The sequence below is a fragment of the Dromiciops gliroides genome, chromosome 3, assembly GCF_019393635.1.
Source record: "Dromiciops gliroides isolate mDroGli1 chromosome 3, mDroGli1.pri, whole genome shotgun sequence".
Lineage (NCBI taxonomy): Eukaryota > Metazoa > Chordata > Mammalia > Microbiotheria > Microbiotheriidae > Dromiciops > Dromiciops gliroides.
In genome coordinates, this window is record NC_057863.1 from 329,738,084 (window position 1) to 329,760,903 (window position 22,820).

The 22,820-nt window shown below is 37.3% G+C and overlaps 1 protein-coding gene across 2 annotated transcripts in view; it reads right to left on the reverse strand.

The window, feature by feature from the left end:
- Positions 1–641: 641 nt before the first annotated feature.
- The window catches only part of B4GALT4 (beta-1,4-galactosyltransferase 4), a 37,421-nt gene continuing 15,242 nt past the window's right edge, over positions 642–22,820 (reverse strand). For both annotated transcript variants that reach the window (XM_043990879.1, XM_043990880.1), the window contains 5 exons: positions 14,612–14,844; positions 8,208–8,395; positions 5,602–5,724; positions 5,189–5,293; positions 642–4,329 (listed from right to left, as the gene is read on the reverse strand). In XM_043990879.1, coding sequence (XP_043846814.1) covers positions 4,197–4,329; positions 5,189–5,293; positions 5,602–5,724; positions 8,208–8,395; positions 14,612–14,844 — 782 coding nt within the window. In that variant the 3' untranslated portion in view covers positions 642–4,196. The remainder of the gene's footprint in view (positions 4,330–5,188; positions 5,294–5,601; positions 5,725–8,207; positions 8,396–14,611; positions 14,845–22,820) is intronic.

Consider the following 22,820-nt stretch of genomic DNA (forward strand, 5'->3'; position numbering starts at 1 on the left):
GTTATTCCACGACTGCTTCCAAACTCTTGATGTTTTACATTGTAATTTCCCTAATTTCTGAAGGCTTTCTACTACAAAACAAGTTTCTGCCTATTACCTTCGCATTTCCTTTCCTCCTCACTTCCTGAGCAAAGGGAAGATAGATGACAGTAGGGTAACATCCTTTCATTATTGGATATTGCTCCCTAAAGCTTTCCAACAATCCCCAACTAAACACAAACATATAAGCTCATTGTTTAATTTTTCATCATAACCTAATTCAACATCAATACCTCTATGGGGATGGACTGCTGCCAGTTACCAGCACTGGCATGATGCAGAAGCTAAGGCTTCTTCCTGTTGGGGGCATTTTGAAAACCACCATGCAGTCTTCTTGAGCAAGAGATGGGCAACAGCTTTCACCAAATGGGTGTCAGAGGTAAAAAGCTGATAATGCTGATGCCCAAAATACTGAGGGGTGTGTGTTAAAAACCCTTCAGGGAGGCTACTATGGCAAAGGGACCTCTGGAGACCCTAGTATGTCAGTATGTAAGAGGCCTTATATGGATATTTTAATACCTTGTAGAAGTTATGGTACCTGAAGGTGTCTTAGATAAACTAAAGTCTCCTTCCCCGCCCCCAACACCCACCCCTGAAAAAAAAGACAATACTAGCTTTCTTTGAAGATAATAGGAAACCTGCCTAGCTAGGTTCCAAGGGAAAAGAAGTGGTGGGGCTAGAAAGGAAGGGGAGAAATCTACATGTATGGCTGGTTCGAGAACTTACTTAGGACAAGCGAGTCATAGGAATTAAGGGGAGTACCAGGAATATTGGCTATCATGGTAACATTCCTGCCAAATTAGTTCCCTGAGTCTGTTACAGCCAAGCTGGAAGTAAGACTGGGGCACTGCAATTCTCCAGACTTTTGTACTCTGGGTCCTGGACTATTTCCACCAAAGTCCAAGGGGAGGTGGAAGTGGTTTAATCCAGCGGGAACGTGGTGTCTCCTGTCTCCTGCTTGGCAAGGCTGACTTGTCTGCCCTGTTGGTGGCAGTTGTTTGGTGATTGGTGGGAGGGGATGGCAGGCTCCCCTTTCCCATAGGGTTTGTTTTCCTGGATGATGGTTGTGGGCCAGGCGGAGAGCAAGGTTGATGGTCTGAAGGGAACATTAATATTCCTGGGCATCAGTCATACCCCTAATGTCCTTGGCTTTATTGTGATTTATGTGAGTTAATTTATAAGAGTTGAGCAATTTTACGAACATGATTGAATACCCTGTGCTCTTCAATAGGATTGTTTCAAACAGAATATTTATGCCACATGGAAGTTTGAAACATTTTCCTGTTGCCGAACATTAACCTCCCTCACCAAAAGGACAATGAAAGAAAAAAAAAACTGAAACAGAGGAAGAGGAAAGTTAATCCAATGCCACTGGAGATATTTAAAAAGCCAGGCACTGGAAATATTAGACTTCAATATGAAAAAGGGTACTTATTCCCTCAAAGCATCCAGAGAGATAAGCCAGATACTAGCAAAGAGTCATCAAAAAAGAATTCCACCCCCCCCCCAAAAAAAAAGAATAATTCCCAGCAGAGGTGATGATTCCATAACAGCTAAACTGAATTTAGGATGGAAATATAGAAACAGAAAGGTATTAATAAAAGAGAAACAAAGATTAAAGATATAATTTCTCTCAATTTAGGGATTCTGGTATCCAACTCTAAAGCATAAAGCTTTCTGATAGCCCTGGAGATTTTAGCAAGAAAACACTACATGGGTTTCAGGGAATGTTTCACTTAAAGGACATATATACTCAGTGAGAAGGATATGATTCTTTAAACACACCACTAAGAATGGCACAAGTCAAGTGAGCTAATCCCTTGTCTTCTGTTACTGCAGTGAGATTTCTAAATAACCCTAAAAGAACCAAAGCTTCAGCTCTGGCAACTCCTGTCAAGCCCCACACTGTAAAGGCTTTATGAGAAGGTCCAGCAACAAATGAACCTTGTTGTCTATTGTCCAAGATAAGTACCAGCTTGGTTTTATGTTTGAGAGGGGCCTATCACCAGAAGGTTGGCCTCTAGATGATGATTTTTTTAAAAATACAGGAAAGGGGCAGCTAGGTGTCGTAGTGGATAGAGCACCGGCCCTGGAGTCAGGAGTACCTGAGTTCAAATTCAGCCTTAGACACTTAACATTTACTAGCTGTGTGACCCTGGGCAAGTCACTTAACCCCAATTGCCTCACTAAAAAAAAAAAAATACAGGAAAGTCACTAAGACCCACACAAAAGTGTGGAAAGTTATGATCTGCATCAGTGGACAATAACTGACAAAAGCACAGATCTTTTGAAACATTATAATAATGCCTCCAAAAGTCACTTTGGACATTCTTTGTGGTTATAATACAATTGCTGTTGATTCAAAAAATACATGTAGAAAAGTTTTTTTAATTAAAAAATATCTAGAAAAATTAGTAGGCAACACATTATCTCATATTACTAGTAGATGAAGAACACTCCCAAGTAAGTGCTGTTGGCTGCTTGATTTAGAGCATAATAGCAATAATAGCAACCACAACAGCCCCTTTGGTAAGACTAATGGAATCATTCAATTCCTCAGTTGACTAGGTAGGTGGATGTTCCTCCAGATTCTATGGGACTATCAGTAGCCCAAGCCCCTAGTCAAAAAGTGGCAGGTAAAGAAAAGGACAGAGAATTGAATCTGAATGATTCAGATGAATGAGGATGGGGAACAGTTGTAACAAATAAGTATTGAACTCAATTCAACAAAGATGAAAAATGTCACAATCCCTGCCCTCCAGAACCTTACAATCTAACAGCAGGGACAAGAGATACACAAATGAGTATGATACAAGGTAGAATCGTAAGATTGAGAGCTGGAAGAGAACACTGAGATTTTCTGGTTGTACTCCTCTCATTTAAAAAAGGTGTGTTCCAGAAGCTTAGTGACTTGATCAAGGTCACACAGCTGGCAAGAACCTGAAACCAAGGTTCTGTGACTAAATCTGGTGCCCTTAGAATGGGAAAAAAGCAAATGAGAGATCAGGCAAAACGTTCTAGAAAATGTAAGCAAGAAATGATTTTTCAGCTGGTGGGTCATGCCAGAATGTTTCTTGTTTAAGAGAGGTAGCACCTGAACTGGGCCCTAGAGGGAGAAGGATTTGAAAAAATGGAGATGTGTATAGAGTCCCTGGAGAAAGCCTGGGAGAATGCACAGAGCTAAGCTATCATAGAACAAAATCAGGGAGAAAGAAAAAAAACCAAGATGATCAGGAATATTAAGAAGCCCAGAAGTACAGAAACCTAAACTGATAAACTAAAGAGATGGGAAAATGATCTAGGTGTAAAGTGATTTGGGACAAAGCAGTAGGAAGATTCAGATAAAGGGGTGGTGAGGAAAAGGATGAAAGAGAGAATTGAAGTGTTGGTTAAAAACACTTCCTCTTTTAAGAAAGCTTCCCAAATTCATCTCATCTTCCTCAAAGTGCTACCTTATTTGACCTACCCATACCCCAGATAGGCAGAAGAGGAGACTAGTTACATGAGGTAGAAAATATACATGGAGGAACTATACCCCAATTCCCCCACTGCCTCCTCAAATATGCTGTCCTGTACCTTTGCTAAACTACTCATTTCTATTCCAGTTAAACTTGTTATACTTTCCTTCCCCTGGACCATTTTTTCTCTCTACTCCTCCACCTTATGCCCTTCCCCTCAGAGACCTCCAAGTCAGCCTCACCTAGTGACATTCATGTTTCTACCTTTCTGTTGTTCCCAAGAGCAGCCTTGATCCTTTTGACAATCTAGCAATGCTGTTTCCTGGAGCCCACACCTTCTGATCACCTGAGCTGTCATGTTCCCAAATCTAGACAATTCACTTTCAACAAATGATCCTGAACTGACTCTATGCTACAAAGGAACCTTCTCTGTTTTGCTTATCTTCATCTATAAGAAAACTTTTCTGTTCCAATAGCCTTATTCCCTCTACAAAATCAGCAGTGCTTCTCACAAAAACAGGAAGGAAAAATTCAAACCAGTCACACCCAGCAGCCAGTTCCTCATTGTGTCCACTACTTGGTGACAGAGGCAAGACGGCTTGGGGGGATGTCAAATTCAAAATTTCCAGACATTTCAATAACTACTGCAACTGGACATTCTATTTTCCTCCGAAGAAACCTCAACAGAATAATGCAGAATTATGAAGTCACAAGGAAATCCACTGTGATGTTGATATATAAAGGATTGTGTTTCACAGACAGCAGGTTATAGGAACAAGAGTTCAGTCCATCTGTTTGCCAGACTTGTGACACATGCTTTAATAGCTTCATCCTAAAGGTAAAAAAAAAAATTAAAAAGATAAGGTTACATAGAATTAAATTTCCAGATATTAACCTTTACTCCTGCCAACATTCCTGAGGAAACTTGCAGAACCACTGAATTCAGCTGTTACCTAGTAGACACACATTCTACTTTGCATTCCTGAACAGTGGGTTCAGAAAGACAGGAAGATTTGGATCCAAGTCCTACCTCTCACACTTATTGGTGGCATAACCCTGGGCAAATCACTTAACCTCCTGGTTTTCCAAGTAAGTCTCTAAGGCTATAAATTGAACTGAAGGTGCCAATCTGCAATGGTCACAGGAGGTTTTCTTACTTGGGAAAATCACAGGTCCACTACCTACTCCTTGTCCCCATAAAATATTCCAGATAATAAAACACATGATGGTCCTGAAATGAAAATTTTAGGAAATCGTTCATTTCAGAATTTTGGTTTACTAGTGTCTCCCAACTCTGAGCACTTTCACTGGCTTTCCTCCATCTCTTTATCTCCGCTTCCTGGATTCCTTAAAGTCCCAGTTAAAATCCTAAATTTAAAAAAAAAAAAAAGCCTTTCCCAGTCCTTTTTAATCTTAGGGTCCTCTCCCTCTGAGACTACCCCAAATTTATTCAGCATAAATCTGTTTGTACATAGGTGTTTGTTGTCTCCCCCATTCGACTGAGTTCCTTGAGAAAAGGGACTCTTTTGCTTTTGGGGTGTGTGTGTGTGTGTGTGTGTGTGTGTGTGTGTGTGTGTGTGTGTATGATCTTCTTCAAGTACTGGGTCTTCCTCATTGCCTTAAACACAATCCTGATTTAGTTGGGGTCATTGGAAAATTCATTTCTTTTCAACTATAAACCCAAAGCTTACCTTTCAGAGTTCACCTCATTGCCTTTATCTCTGGTATGGAAGATCATTGTATATTTGGCTATGGAAGGAGGTGGTCTAGATATTTTCATCCCTTGTATCTCCAACCTACAAAAAGAAAGGCACAATGTAATACTAAGTGAACACTAAAGAGAAATCCCACAGACCTCAACGATAATGAGCCAGACATGGGGCTTGCTGATTTAACATCTCTGTGCCTCAGTTTTCTCAATCTTTAAAATGAAGGCATTATAGCTACCCCCACACACACCCTGATAGTATGGATTTGAAATCTATGAGACTACTTTAGGAATTCATTATTTGAACTCATTGGAACCCACATGTAATATGGTATCTATGCTAACATAGGAATCCCTATGCTAGACCAAAAAGAAGGTTGTTCCCTATTGAATCACCTGATTCTGAGGTCATCATCTTCTCCACCCCAGCCCCAGTAGTTGTTGGAGAATCCATTCACCATGTAAAACTGGTCTCTTGTAAGAGCAGAAACACCTCCAAAATATCCTTTATAACGCAACCTGAAGATTTAAAAAAAATATATAGGGGGGAAAAGAGTGAGTACAAAGCAAACTTATTCCCAATAAACACCATATATATTCTGTGCTTTCCTTACTAACATCCTATGAATGGTTGGATGTTGAACTGCCAACTATACCAATTTTTTTAGTTTCATCCAACCCCCAACTTTCTTTACTTACCTTTTTAACCTGTTCCCTCCTTCATTCACCAAAGTACCATCTTACCTATTAATTTCCTCTTTTGCATGTTTATGTATATGTGTGTGTCTATATGTATGTGTGTGTAGATGTCTAGGTATATCTATTTGTATCATAGCGTATTATACTCAATTACCCCTTAGGGAGTATCTGCTATCCTAGCACACAAATTAATAACTGCAAATAGCACAAAGGGGGCATACTTCCATGAAAATCCAACCCCTCATCACCACCAATTAGTACAGGTCAAATGATGCCCTCAGAATGCTTCTTTGAACTTTTACCCCTTTAAAAATTAAAAGAAAAATGCAATGACTAACCATGATTCCAGAGGAATGATGAAAGCATGCTACCAAGGTGCAGAATGAGACATATATTTTTTGGATATGACCAATATGAGAATGTGTTTTGACTATGCAGATTTTTAGGGAGAATTTCATTTTTCTCTCCCTTCCCACCACCACCCATGGGCAGGGGGTGGGAAAGGGATGTGGAGATATGGTAGAAAGGAGAAAAAAATTAATTAATATTAATTAGGAAAAAAAGTTTTAAAAAATACCCTAACCCCAGCCAAAAATATAAATTCCCTTTTGTTCCCCCTACCATCACCCAACCACCTACCCAATATGGAAGCTGAATGTCCCTCAGGGTCATACCTGGTCCAGACTCCTCATCCCTAAGGGTTTCTGATGCCTTGTAAAACCATTCCAGGCTGGAAGAGTGAGAACCAGGAGTCCAGCTATGCCAGGGTAGGGCCTAGCAATCCACTACTCTAGGTGTTGGCCCTGTACAAGATGATGGATGCTGGTCACCCTATGGAGGATAACCAATAATAATCAATCCATCATTTCTCTAATTATGTATGTGTGTTTTAGCTTCTTGTGAGTGTATCTGTGTGTGTGTGTGTGTGTGTGTGTGTGTGTGTGTGAGTGTATGTATATGTGTGTGTGAGTGTGTGTGGGGGGGGTCCCACATATGTGTATGGCTGTTGGTATCACTTGTGGTAAATAAATTGAGTATATTTCTACGTGTAAAAAGTAGATGGCTGGGGGCAGCTAGATGGCGCAGTGGTTAAAGCACCGGCCCTGGATTCAGGAGTACCTGAGTTCAAATCTGGCCTCAGACACTTGACACTTACTAGCTGTGTGACTCTGGGCAAGTCACTTAACCCCCATTGCCTAAAAAAAAAAAAAAAAAGTAGATGGCCAACAACAGGGGACAACAAACAATTAGTTGACCATATGACTGAAATGCCAGCTATATGAGGGATTCAACACCTTTAAAATCAGGCAGGAAAAGATCAGAAGGCATCTGTATGCAATCTAACAAATGCTATACCTTATGAGATCAAGCAACTAGAGGTCAAGATATTGAAAAGAGACACCAAGGACAGATTTTCCAAGACAAGCAAGAGACTTATAGTTTTCTTTCTGAGGTTAAAGTTTAGGAAAGCCAAGTTTTGAATATACCTCCAGAGAAGTCAACACAGGATTGGTGGGGAAAGAAAAACCCATGGTCACCATTTCCCTCAGTGTTGTGGGCAGCACATGGTCTGACTCAAGGCATGGAGAGACAGCTACACCCTTAGAGACTGGGTATTCATAAAGATGTAATTTGTTGGTTTTTCCCCACCCAACTTCACAAACCTTCTGAAATCCATCTGTAAAGGCCATGGTCCCGAGGTTAAGACCTTCTGATAAAATGTTACCCACAAATATTATAATTTAATTCAATTTAACCAGCTTTTAAAAAACTATTATGTGAATAGTGCCACGTTATAACTGTCCTCCACTTAGTCGGCTGCTGTTTGAATTAACGCATCTCTAGTCACTCCAGTTTTTCCTATGTCCTCACCTTCTCCATTTTCAAACCCCTTTACTGTTACTGTTGTCAGTCAATACAAGCAACAATGGAATTTAATCAGGAGTCATTGGGCACTGTCCACTGAAAGATCAGTCTTTCTAATTTCTCTGACATTCTACTCAAAACATCACCTCCAAAATACCTTGATCAGTCAGTCAGTGAGCATTTATTGAACATCTACTATGTACCAGCCACTATGCTAAGTTGCTAGGGATATAAAGAAAGGCAAAAGACAGTCCCCGATCTCAGGGAGCTCACAGTCTAAAGAGAGAGACCACATGAAAACAATTATGTTCAAAGAAAGATATAAGCAAGGCAAATTAGAGACAACCCACAGAGGGAAGACATTAGAAGGAAAGGGCATCAAGAAAGAAGTTAATAATAAGGCAACAAAAATGAACCACTGATAGGTCCACTCCTACCTGTAGCCAGTGCTGTTTCTGCCAACCACCAGGTGTTTTGGATGAACATCACACATATAGAGATTATGGTCATTCTCTGGTATCAAATCCACATCATGAAATATAAAACAATCCCAATTTTCTTCCTTAAGAGCTTCTAGGTAGCCAACATTCAGGAGTCTGGCTCTATTAAATTTCTCATCTCCAGCCTGGAGGTATTAAAAGGAATGGGCAGGTAATAACCAGATTTACAACTGAGTTACAACTTTGTACCATCCTTCCTAAATCATAACATTTACTCAATAACAGTAATATTTAATGAAGTTAAAGAAGCAAAGTTAAAAAAATATTTTTCTTAAACATCACAAATATACACACCATTACATTATAGCTTTATTTTACATTTCCATTAAATATCTAAATATTTCACTAGATAGTTTATCGTAACAAAAATATAGTCATTTCCTACTCTAAGACACTGTATGCCTGAAAGCAGCAAAAAAGAGCTGATCATTACAAAGTAAATGGTATTTTTTCTACAGAATCAAGTTCACAATTACGGTTTACAGACCTTATCAAGAATTCAAAACCAAAGAACTATATGACCACTAGGTCCCTTCTAGCTCTGGTTCTATTAATTCTAAAAATATCTTAACTGTGGCCAACAACGTCCAAAAATCCAAGTAACAACAATGACAAACCTGCCATAATTCTAAAAGAAAAAGCATGTCCAAATCCTATAAAATGGGCATTAATGAATGTTACAATTAATTTATACAAAGGACATCAATGGACTGTGAAGAAAACACATAACACCCAAAATACAACTTTCACAAGCCACATGCCTCATAATGCCCCCTCGAAAAGAACAGAGAAAATAAACACAACTGTTAGAAACTCCCATAAGAAAATCAAACCTCACCAAAAAATAAGATGAGCAAAAGAAAGAAGCAACACATTGTAAAAAAACAACTTCGAAAGACTTAGAACTCTGATTATCTTGATGACCAGTCATATTCCAGAGAACTGGTGATGAACGCTACCCATCCCAACAAAGAAGGAATAAAATAAACATGCAGAATGAAATACATGTTTCTGCATGTTGGCAATACAGGAAGGTGTTTTGCTTACAAGAATTTGTTTTTCTTTTTTTTTCCCAGTAAGAAGAAGGGAGGTAGGGAGGAGAGAAAATGAATGTTAATTGAAAAAAAATTAAGTCACATTTTAAAAATCTTTTTTATAGTTTAAGAGAAATAGAGGGAAACGCATCAGAATAAATAAATTTCAAAACAGTATCAGGAGCAGTATAAGAAATGATGGAAGAAATAATGGAAGAAACACTCAAATAGGTAATACTCAAGAAACTTGGAAAAAGTCCTTGGGGGGAAGGTCATGTAGTAAGAGAACAAGCCAAAAAAAAAAAAAAGTAACTATGAAATTCCAGGAGAAAATAACAAAAGAAGTGAATTCAGCTAAGGAAGTTTTGGGAGGAAATGATGGCAAAGCTCATTAAAATAGACAATAGCAGGGGCGGCTAGATGGTGCAGTGGATAAAGCACCAGCCCTGGATTCAGGAGGACCTGAGTTCAAATCCGACCTCAGACACTTGATACTTACTAGCTGTGTGACCCTGGGCAAGTCACTTAACCCCCATTGCCCTGCAAAAAAAAAAAAAAAATAGACAATAGCACAGAAAATAGAAAAAGAAGGTCATGGCTGAAAGGTGGATCAATAAAGGGGTAGTACAAACAAAGGAAAGCAAGCTCAGAAAATAACTCAAATTAGAAAAATATTTGGAAGCAATGCAGATACAAGTTAAACAGGAGTTGTCCTATGAAATCCCCATTGCACAGGAGAGGGTAACCTGGAATTTCAGTAATATAGGTGGTGAGGTATATAGAGTTCACATCCAGCCTCACATACTTACTAGTTGTATGACACTGGGCAAGTCATTTAACCTCTGTCTGCCTCAGTTTTCTCATATATAAAGTAATGATGATGATCATACCTACTTCTCAGACTTGTGAGATTTAAAAAAGTTCTTAGCACTGTGACTGTTAGTAAATCCTTCCTTCCTTCCTTCCTTCCCAGGGAAGAAAACACCCTCTACAAAAGCAAATCCAAAATTATGACAGGGAACTATGAATAAAATTGATGAAGAAGAATACCAACATCCTTCATTTCAACTGTATTTTAAAGGAGTAGTCATCCATTACCAGATGGTTTTGACCAGAAAAGAAAAAAACCTCAGTGGATAAAAAGAGGTAATACAGAAATGGGACCAAACATTTATAGGCCAGTATTTGATAAACTCAAGATTACAAAATGCTGAAGAAAGGAATCATTAAATATTGTTGGGAAAATTGAACAGAAATATCATGAAAAACTGATTTTTAGATGCATTCCTTATAACATATGCAACAATAAATTTCAATTAGATCAAAGATCTAAACATTCCAAAGATTTAGTTGGAAGGAAGAAAAATTGTTGAATAAATGGAAGGAATTACTGAAGACAAAACATATGAACTTGATTATGTAAATATAAAAAGATTTTGTGCAAAGGGGTGTGAAGGAGAGGGGAAAAAAATCTCTGGTAACTGTGATGAACCTAATATAAATTTATGAGTACTACCTGCTCTCCAACACATAACGATTGAAAAATATTAATAGGCAACTTTTGAAAAAGGAAATATAAATTGCTAATGATCATTTAAATAATTTAATAAATCATAGGAATGAATATTTAAACAACTTTGGGATACTGCCGTACACTTGTCAAATCATCTAAAATACTGTGAAACCATCCAATTGGGAAGAGTAATCTATTTAACCCTAAAGGAAAGGAGGAGGGGGAAGAGGATAAGGAGGGAAGGGTGAATGAAGGGAGGGTAGAGAGGGGGAGGGGGCAGTAAGTAGCAAAACACTTTTTTGAGGAGGATTAGGGCAAAAAAAGATAGACAACAGAGTAAATATCATTGGAAGGGAATGGGATGAAGGGAAATAGTTATGATGATTGACTACAACATCAAAACATATGATACCTACTCTGCTGGGCTATTGTGAAGAAAATTCTCTGGCAAGTTCAAGGTACTATATAAAAATTATGATGAACAGGATGCTACCAAAAAAACCTGGAGAGACCCACATGAAGTGAAGCAGAGAGAAATGTACTGTATACAGAATAACAGCATTAGTGTAAGATGATCTGCCAGGAAGCATGTGGTTATTTTCAGCAAGGAATGATCCAATATAACTCTGAAGAACTAATGAAAAAACTACAGTCCATCTATAAAGAAATGATGGTATCTGAAAACAGACTGAAACACATTTTTTTTGACAATTCCTTAATCTGAAGTTTTGTTTTTATCTGTTTTCTCTCACAACCTAGCTAATGTAGAATTGTTTTCCATGACTACTCATGTATAATTTATATTGAATTGTTTGAGTTCTTGGGGTGGGAGTGGGAAGGAGGGAGGAAGAGAAGTTGGAACACAAAGTTTTTTTAAAATTTAAAAAATAAAAAATAAAAGAGTGTGAAACTATGATATTGAATATTAAAGAGACTTTCAGGCAACAGGCACTTATATAGTGTTGCAATTGCAAACTGGAGCAATTTTTTTTGTAAAATAATCTAGTAGGAGGCAATAAAAAGTTAAAGTTAGTCATTTCATCAGGATCAGGACATTGTTAAAAGGAAAAAATAATCTTTGTACAAAAATATTCATAGGCATTTCATTTATAATTTTAAAAACATCTAGAAGCCACCTCTATGTTTGTGAATAGTCAAATAAACTGTGATATAGCAACAGTGTAATATTATTATTATTTTTTTTTTTTTTGTGGGGCAATGGGGGTTAAGTGACTTGCCCAGGGTCACACAGCTAGTAAGTGTCAAGTGTCTGAGGTCAGATTTGAACTCAGGTACTCCTGAATCCAGGGCCGGTGCTTTATCCACTGCGCCACCTGGCCGCCCCCAACAGTGTAATATTATTGCACAAATGGCAACTAACAATACAAAGAAATGTGGGAAAACTTAAAGCATTGCAAAGCAAAGAAAGCAGTATCAGAATCACATACATTATGTATTCATGTTATATATATGTGTGTGTGTGTATGTATATATATATACACATACACACACTTATGTGTGTATATGTATATATGTATACATATATATATATAAAACATAGCAAATAAATATGCCAAAATAAAAAAAGATCAAAAGGAGACAGAGGATGTGAGTTATTGTTGTTATTATTTGGGTAATAATCTTTATCTGAGATATTACTTATTTTGTTTGTGTTTGTTGGGACTATATTTATAATTTTAAAAAATAAAAACTAAACAAAACCACAAAACACTACTGTTCTGTATTATCTGGCCTAAAACTAATATCTAAGCTATTATAACTACTAAAGTATTGATAATTATGCTTGGCTTCTTAGATTTTAAATTACTTTTCTGTAATGATATAAGGAACAGATCTTTTCAAAAAGTTTTTCAAGACAAAGACAAACATGACAGCTTTGAAAATAACATGCTAGATTTATTACTTTTTTTTTAAGGCAAGAAGACACTAATGCATTGTTGATGGAATTAATTGGTCCAACCATTCCAGAGAACAATTTGGAACTTTGCCCAAAGAGCTATAAAACTGTGCACACCCTTTGATCCAGCAATACTTCTACTAAGTCTGTATTCTAAAGAGATCAAAGAAAAGGAGAAAGGACCTATACATACAAGAATATTTATAGCAGCTCTTTTTGTGGTGGCGAAGAATTGGAAATTAAGGGGATGCCCATTAATTCGGGAATGGTTGAACAAGTTGTGGTATATGATTGTGATGGAGTACTATTGTGCTATAAGAAATGATGAGGGTGATGGTTTCAGAAATACTTGGGAAGACCTATGTGAACTGATACAAGAGGAAGTGAGTAGAACCAGGAGAATATTGTACACAGTAATAGCAATATTATAACAATAACCAACTGTGAAAGACTTAGCTACTTTCCAAAGGACTCATGATGAAAAATGATATCCACCTTCAGGGGAAGAACTGATGAACTCTGAGTGCAGACTGAAACATACTTTTTTTCACTTTCTTTTTCTTGCCTTTTTATTTCAACATGGCTAATATGGAAATGTTTTGCATGATTTCACATTATAATGGGTGTTATATTGCTTGCCTTCTCAATAGATTGGGAGAGGGGTTGGAGGGAGAGAGACAATTTGGAATTCACAATTTTAAAAGAATATTAAATAATTTTTAAAAGGCTAGCTCTGTGTAACAGATCGATGGATTCATATGTAATCATCTTTTTTTCTGTTCTACAGCATATATAGAAATGCTCAGTTTTTTCCTTTGGATGTTTAAATGCAGGATGATTATTTTTTTAAGTTTTACAGAGAAATTAATTTATGAACTTTCCTTAAAGGATTTTTTTTTTTTTTACTGTAAGGACCTTAGAGATCACATAATCCAATATCTTCCTTTTGCAGACAACTGCAAAAGGTCACACAGCCAATAAGTATATCTATCACATACGATATATTTTGTCATTATTATAAATAGTATTTTTCTCTTAATCTCCCCACCCCCACTTTTTGTTAGTGATATATAAAAAAACATATAATTTTTGTGACTTTTTCTTATACCTTATATTAATGTTATAAGTCTAGTTATACAAATTCATTATGCTATACTTTCTCAAGAAGAGCGTGAAGTCTTTCACAACTAGATGATACTCTGGTGAATCAACAAATGTGTGGCTGATGGCAATAAAAAGTCAACAGTAGGTTTGTTTTAATTAACTACTGAGAGACAAAATGAAAAGTGGTAGGGACTGCTTGTTTGGTACTTCCAAAGCCACAGTACAAGAAGAGGCACTAGTACATGATTTAGTCAAATAATTGCTTCTTTCTACTCCTTACTCATATAATATAATCACTCTTGAGTATGAAAAAAATCAAACCATCTGCTTATGAAGCCTGCAATAAATATTCTGAGGAATATCAGGAACAGAATTTAGTCAAACTTTAGTTTGAACTTTGCTTGGTGGGCAAATTAAGGAGTCACTGCAGATTTTTTAGCAGAGGAGTGGCATGACCAAATCTTTCTTGTAACCATATGAAGGATGAATTGGACAATGCTGATACAAGAAGTGGGAAGACCAATAGTTTAGGAAGGTAATTAATGAGAGCACTACTAACGTGAAATAGCCTTCCATAGCAAGCTCATTTAAGAGGCAGTAAAATTTACCAGAGTTTGGTCAATGGAATCCACATACCATGGGATCAAAATTTTCTTTGCCCCCTTTCAGGGATTTTAAAAAAAATAGACAAGCAATTTTACCCAAGAAAGTTTGTAAAACCTTACAAAGTTGATTTGTAGGATCAAGGGGACCAATTTCAATAACTGCTCACCTGATGAATGACGTAGATGCCATACTCCACTTGCTGTCTCTGCAAGAATGGATGGAGATGTTTTAGCAGGTACAATAAATGTTTCTCTCTATTCCGGTGTGGAATTAGGATGGCAACCCGTTGTAAAGCCTTACAATCTTCTGGGTGGTAATAGCCTTTTTGAACTTTAGGATTCTCTGTCATTATTTCTCCCCATGTGAGATTTGACTGGAAAATGAGTTTGCTGGTTCCTCCTAAAAAATAACATACACAAGCATCAAGTCTAGTCTCTCCAAGCTACCATCCTGCCCTAGAGATAAAATTCTCAAATCCAAAATCAGAACAGTAAAACTCAATCGTGGCTTCTCTTTTGGGGAAAGAAAAATAGGAGAGAATAAAGCTCCTTTCTGTTCTAAGACTCAATAGTTTTAATTTAAGTTCTTTTAAAGCACAATGATATCATTATGGAATAGGATTTTAAAATTCTAATTAGACCTAGGAATATTACCTCTAGGTCTACACCCCAAAGAGATCAAAGAGTAGATGGACCCACATGTAAAAAATATATATAATAGTAGCTCTCTCTCTCTTTTTTTTTAGTGAGGCAATTGGGGTTAAGTGACTTGCCCAGGGTCACACAGCTAGTAAGTGTGTGTTAAGTGTCTGAGGCTGAATTTGAACTCAGGTACTCCTGACTCCAGGGCCCGTGCTCTATCCACTGCGCCACCTAGCTGCCCCAATAGTAGCTCTCTTTATGACAACAACAATGATGACAAAAAAAAAACAATCCTGAAAACTAAGGGAGTACCCATTTACTGGAAAATGGTTAAACAAATTATGGTGTATGAATGTGATGCATATTATTACACCAAAAGGAACAATGAAATGGACAGCTTCAGAAAAAACTGGGAAGATCTAAATGAACCAATGCAGTGAAGTTGTTAGCAGAACCAGAATAATTTATACAATAACAACATCATGAGGAAAAACAATTTGAAAGTCTTGAGAATTTTGATCAATGCCATGACAAACCATGATTCCAGAGGACCAAAGATGAAGCATACTACCACCTAATGACACCGAGGTGATGGACTCAAGATACAGAAAGAGATATACATTTTAGATATGCCCAATGTGGGACTTAGCTTTGTTTGACTATGTGTGTTCATTCTAGTGGGGGATGGGAGAAAGAAAATAAATACTTGTTAACTGAAAAAAATTCATTAAAAATTGTAAATTGCAATTACATAATATTTGAGACAATATACTCGGTATGGTTTGGTGAAAAGGGTATTTGGTTTGTTGTGAGATAGTAGAAAGACCACTGGACTTGGAAGTCAGAAGGCATGGGAATGAGTCTTAGCTCTATCTCTACCTATCTCTGTGACCATGATCTAGAACCACTCTATATCTCAACTTCTTCATCCATAAAATGAGAAGGATTGAACTGGATGAACTGCAAGATTCTTTCCATTTTTAACATTGTATTATTATAATCCTTCCATTCCTACACCTTGAATGGCTATCTGTGTCACATAATAGCACATGGTTAACATTTATTAGCACTTTTATGATTTTCAAAGTGTTTTAAAAATATATTACCTTGGGGGTAAATATATTGCCTCGGGGGCAGCTAGGTGGTGGAGTGGATAGAGCACCGGCCCTGAAGTCAGGAGGACCTGAGTTCAAATCCGGCCTCAAATACTTAACATTTGCTAGCTGTGTGACTCTGGGCAAGTCACTTAATCCCAATTGCCTCACACAAAAAAAATATTACCTCAGGGGCAGCTAGGTGGCACAGTGGATAAAACACTGGCCCTAGAGTCAGGAGGATCTGAGTTCAAATTCGGCCTCAGACACTTGACACTTACTAGCTGTGTGACCCTGGGTAAGTCACTTAACCCTCATTGCCCCACCCCACCCCCAAAATCAAACAAACAAAAATGAAATACATATATATATATAAAAGCTTTGGAAGATGTGTATGAACTAATGAAGAGTAAAATAAGCCAAACCAGAAGAATAATTTATATAGTAATAATGCAGTAAATATAAACAACTCTGAAGGACTTATGAACTCTAATCAATATAAAGACCAGCCACAATTCAAGAGGACCTATGATGAAGCATGATATCCACTACCTACAAAGGGGTAATAGCATCAAAATAAAGAATAAGACAAATTCTGAGGAGGGGAGAATCTATTAACTCATTTGAGCCTCACAATTCCCCACGTGAAATAGGTGCTCTTAATCTCCCCATTTCACAGGTGTAGGAAACTGAAATTGAGAGAGGTTAAATGACTTACCCAGAGTCACATAGTTAAAAATATATCTGTAAAAAGATTCAAACTCAGAACTAAAAATCTGGCACTCTAAACACTATGCCACCCAGCTGCGTAAGTGACAAAGGGCAATCACTTCAGCCCTTTGAGATTCTATTTTCTCATCTTAGGGCCTCTCTTCAGTTCAAGATCTGTAATGAGTGAATTTTTTTTAAGTGTTATCAATAGGTTAAAACAGCCTTTAACGGTAAGGATCCAATTTTATAGATATCTTTACCCATTACTTAAATTAAGAGAAAAATACTGGGTTACTGTTTTAAAGAAATTCTTATTTTAAATCTTGATGCATTTGCTGTTATGTTGATAATTAATTATTACAGATACCAGTATTGGGTAAGTATATATTAATTTATCAATATTATACCAGTAAAGTATTGACCACATGTCTCCCTATCTTCTCATGGTCTCAGGCCACATGATAGTGGAGACAGGGAGAGAGCTTCAGCATGCCAGTTAGCCCAAGCAGGGGAAAAGCCCCCAAGAGACCCATGTGGTCTCCCAGAGAGACAGCATGTGGTCTCAAAGAGACCTGAGAGAAAAAGAGACACAAAGAGAGATAGAGACAGAGAGACAGACAGACAGACTTTTATCAAAGCTAATTGGGTCATATACATCAAACAAATCTAATTGGTTAGCATTGAAAGTTGAGGGGATAAGGGGCAGCCAGGTAGCACAATGGATAAAGCACTGGCCTTGGATTCAGGAGTACCCGGGTTCAAATCCGGCCTCAGACACTTGACACTTATTAGCTGTGTGACCCTGGGCAAGTCACTTAACCCCCATTGCCCCGCAAAAAAAAAAAAAAAAGTTGAGGGGATGCCCATCAATTGGGGAATGGCTGAACAAGTTGTGATATATGAATATAATGGAATATTATTGTGCTGTAAGAAATGATGAATAGGCAGATATCAGAAGAACCTGGAAAGACTTAGATGAACTGATACTGAGTGAAGTGAGCAGAACCAAGAGAACACTATACATAGCAACAGCTACATTGTGTGATGATCAACTGTGATAGACTTAGCTCTTAGCAATACAATGATCCAAGACAATTCCAAAAAAATTCATGATGGAAAATGTTCTCCACATTCAAATAAAGAATTGATGGAATCTGAATTCAGATTGAAACATACTATTTTCACTTTTTGTTTCTTTGTTTCTTTTTTATTGTGGTTTTTCCCTTTTGTTCTGATTCTTCTCTCAGAACATGACTAATGTGGAAATATATTTAACATGATTGTAATGTATAACCTATATCAGATTGCTTGCTGGCTTTGAGAGGGGGGAGGGAGAAAATTTAGAACTCAAAATTTTACAAAAATGAAATATTGAAAACTTTTTTTACATGTAATTGGAAAAAATAAAATACTATTTTTAAAAAATCACAAGACCACCTAAACCCATGAAATGAAGAGTAGGGGAAGAATTTTTAGAGAACAAATAGAGATTTGTTTTTTCTGGTCTGGAAGCCTGGGAAGAGAGAAGATCTCATAGGTAGAAACCCAATTGCTTCTCTTGTAAAATTGTCTTCATACCCTCAGAAGAAATCTTTGGAAGAGGATTCAAACCAAAAGGGCATTTTTGCAAGCCAGGAGGATCGCCACACTCAGAATTAAGTACAGGAAATATATTCTAGAAAAGATGAGACACCTCTCAGATTTGCCAAACCTAATCTACAGGCAGTCTATATCTTGACATCCCATCATCACTTCAAACTCAACACTGCAACAAAAATCTTTCCTTCCCCCTAAATCTACTTCTTCTGTAGACTTCACTCTTTTTTGTTCATGATAGCACCATTTACTCAGTCTTCCAAATGGGAAAACTTTGTTGTTATCTCTCATTCTTCTCTCTTACATCTAACAGATTATGGCTGGAATGTCCTCCCTTCCCTTCTGTGCCAATAGATTTCCTACCCATCTTGCTGTTGGATTTTTAAAATTAATCAAAAATTTTTTTATTTTCACTTTCAAATTCTCTCTGTCCCTCTACCCTGTTCCCTCACCCAGTGAGAAAGCAAAAATTATGATACCTGTTTATTATACAAATGAAATCATGCAAAAAATATAGTGAAGGGGGAAGCAAGAAAAATTTTTAAAGTGAAAAAAAAAAAGTTTCAATTTGCATTCAGAGTCCATCAATTCTCTCTGTGGAGGTGGAGCCCTTTTCATTTTTGAGTCCTTTGGAATTGTCACAGATCATTGCACTGATCAGAGTAGCCAAGTCTTTGTAGTTAATCATTATTACATTACTGCTGTTACCGGGTACAGTGTTCTCTTGGTTCACTTTGTATCAGCTCATACAAGTTTTCCCGGGTTTTACTGAAACCATCCCCTTTGTCATTTTTTACAGCATAATAGTATTCCATCACAATCATATTCCACCATTCTCCAACTGATTGACATCCCCATCAATTTCCAATTCTTTGCCACCACAAAATGAGTTGCTCTAAATATTTTTGCACATATGGGTCCTTTTCCTTTTTCTTTAATCTCTTTGGGAAACAAAACCTAGTAGCTGTATTATTAGGTCAAAGGTCAAACTAGCCCTTTGGGCATAGTTCCAAATTGTTCTCCAGCACAATGAGACCAGTTCACAGCTCCATCATAAATATACCCTAAAGGGTCCAATTTTCGACATCCTTTCCAGCATTTTGTAATTTTCATTTTCTGTCATGATGGGTATGAGGTGGTACCTCAGAGTTGTTTTAATTTCCATTTCTCTAATTGTTAATGATCTAGAACATTTTAATATGACTATCGATAGCTTTGATTTCTTCTGAAAAATATTTATTCATATTCAACTGAGGAATGGCTCTTATTTTTGTACATTTAAAGTAATTCCCTATATTAAAGAAATGAGACCTTTATCAGAAACCTAATAAGAAATTTTCCCCCAGTTTCCTGTTTTCTTTCTAATTTTGTACAAATTTGGTTTGTTTGTGCAAAAACCTTTTAGTTTAATGTAATCAAAATTATTCATTTTCTCTCCTGCAGTCTTTTTTTCTCTATTTGATCATGAACTTTTCCCTTATCCATAGATCTGAAAAGTAATTTTTCAATGCTCCCCTAATTTTATTGATATCACCCACTGTGTCTAAATTATGTACCTTTTTTGAGCTTATCTTGTTATATAAGGTGAGATGTTGGTCCAATTCATCCTTTAAAGCCTAACTCGAATGTCACCTCCTCCATAATTTAAAAAAACACACAAGCCTACAGGCCTTCCCATTTATACTTGTTATAACATTCTATTCTATACCTAATGCAATTATTATGTGTTTATGTCTTATCTCCCCCACTAGGCTATAGGTTCCGTAAAGACATGGAACGCTCTTGGGTTCCTAGTGCTCTGCATGGAAGAACTTAATATATGTTTGTTGTGGTTTTTTTTGGCAAGGCAATTGGGGTTAAGTGACTTGACCAGAGTCAAACAGCTAGTAAGTGTTAAGTGTCTGAGGCTGGATTTGAACTCAGGTCCTCCTGACTCCAGACCCGGTGCTCTATCCACTGCACCACCTAGATGCCCCTATGTTTTTTAACTGAACTGAAAATTGTTAAACTATCTCAATCCTAGAAGTGTTCCAAATTTTAGTCCAAGCAGGAATGAACAGGCTACCTCAAAGGATAAAATCTAGAATTTCAAAATCTAGAGTTTCAAACAAGAAGGGAAGAGAATGACAATGACAACAACTAGTACTACCACTGATAATAATAGCTAGCATTCATATAGTACTTTAAGCACTTTGTAAAGTGCTTTATTGGGGTGTCCCAAAAATCTTAGTGCAGCTGTAAACTATAAAGCTTAATTAAACTGAGGGAAAGGGTAATTGACTTGCCAAGTGTCCCACAGCTGGTAAGGGTCTAAGGCAAGATTTGAATTCTGGTCTTCCTGTCCCCAATTCCAATACTCTATCCACTTCAACAGCCTCTTTACTAAGGAATATTAAGGCCTTAATTGGTACATTTTCATGAAAGACCAAAGTTAAATGTGAGTATCTCTAGAATTCTGTAATATCTCTTGTCCATTTTAAACCACTTTTTGTTACTCTGTACTCATTAGTAAGAGGAGCCTTTAAAAAAAAAGAAGAAAAAAATACTAAAGGTTATGTGCTGATTTTAGGAAGTAAGACATCTCTTCATCTGCCATACCACCACCCCTCTTCTCCCCATCTGGGTTCAGAAAGCTCAGGCAAGAAACCTCCAGTGCCATACTGCTTGCGCACCTGGTTTTTGAGCTGAGTTATAAAAGGGACCAGGAATTCTAAGGCAAAGGTGAAGAAGGTCTATCTTCCAGGCAGAGGGGGACAGCCATAATGATGAAAGATGGAATGCTGTCTATGTGGTCCATCAAGTGAGTTGGTTTGGGAAGAGGTTTGGAATGATCTTTTTAACCCTTTTTCTTTGTACCTACCTGGGAACATAACTCTACTATGGGGGTAATTAAGCAGATATAGAGCAGGAGTTCTTAACCCATTTTGTGTCACAGACCCCAAATGCAATTATATTTAAAAACAGAAAGAAAGAAAGAAAGAAAGAAAGAAAGAAAGAAAGAAAGAAAGAAAGAAAGAAAGAAAGAAAGAAAGAAAGAAAGAAAGAAAGAAAGAAAGAAAGAAAGAAAGAAAGAAAGAAAGAAAGGACCTTCAAACATTCCTGATGAAAAGACCAGAGCTAAACAGATTAATATCACATTACCCTATCTTCCACTCCCCTGAAGTTTCAGCCAAATTGGCCAACTTGCTGTCCCTATAAACTACCTATTTCTATATCTTTGGATAGACCATTCCCTCTACCTATGATGCCTTCCCTCCTCTCCTCTGCTCCATGTAATCCTTTGCTCCCATTAAAGTTCAGCTTAAGTGCTAACTCCCACAAGAAGTCATTCCTGATTTTTCCTAGTTGTTGGGTTTTTCCCCAACTTCGCACTCAGAACTTACACTTACACATATTTCATATACATTCTGTACTTAACTAGTTTCATCCATGTTGTTCACCTCCCTCCCCCAGTAGAATAATATTCTATGGGCAGAAACTTTCATTTTTTTCTATATATGTACTATGACTGGCACATAGTAGACATGTATTAAATGTGTCCTATATTGAACACAAATACCTATCTCAATGTGTCACAACTAGTCAAATGACCTCCTCCCAAACACAAACTCCCACGAAAAAGGCTGAATGTGGAGTCAGAGTTTCAAATCACAGCTTTGCCTTACACTGTGTCACTTGGGGCAAGTCAAACTTCCCTAGCCCTCAGTTTCTCATCTCTACAGCATGAGGCCTATTCTCTAGCCTCCACTTGTGCCCAGAACTGAGGGTGCCATACCTGTGGCACTGGGCTCCAATTGGTAACCTTACCTCCCTGACCCATCAACCACACTGCTCCATTTCTGTGCCAAGTCATATTTCATTACCTTCTCCCACTCCTTTTCCAGAGAAGAGCAATCATTCTTGGAAAAGATATGCCAATCACTGTCCTTAGGACTTCAACCATCATTCCCTCTAACTTCCTTGTCTAAAATCATACAAAAGAAAGTAGTGGGATTATTAAAAAACATCCTGTCCTAATATGTCCAAGGTGGCATATTGTGATTAGGGTTTTTCCCCTGGACATAACTACATATTTGGCTCGAGAAGAGAATTTTGGATGGAATAAAGAAAAGGTTCTTTCTTCTCCCAAGCCCAAGTAAATCACTCAGAGGACAATCAAGTCCATTATCATTAGTTAATGAATTCCCCATTATCAGTCTTCCCTGCCTAGTACATCCCTTTGTAGGTCGTTCTCTCTATCATAATATAAGTTTCTTAAAAACAGGGACTATCTTGCTTGCTCGCATTTACACCCAAGTACTTGACACATCTCTTGGCACAGGGCAAACACTTA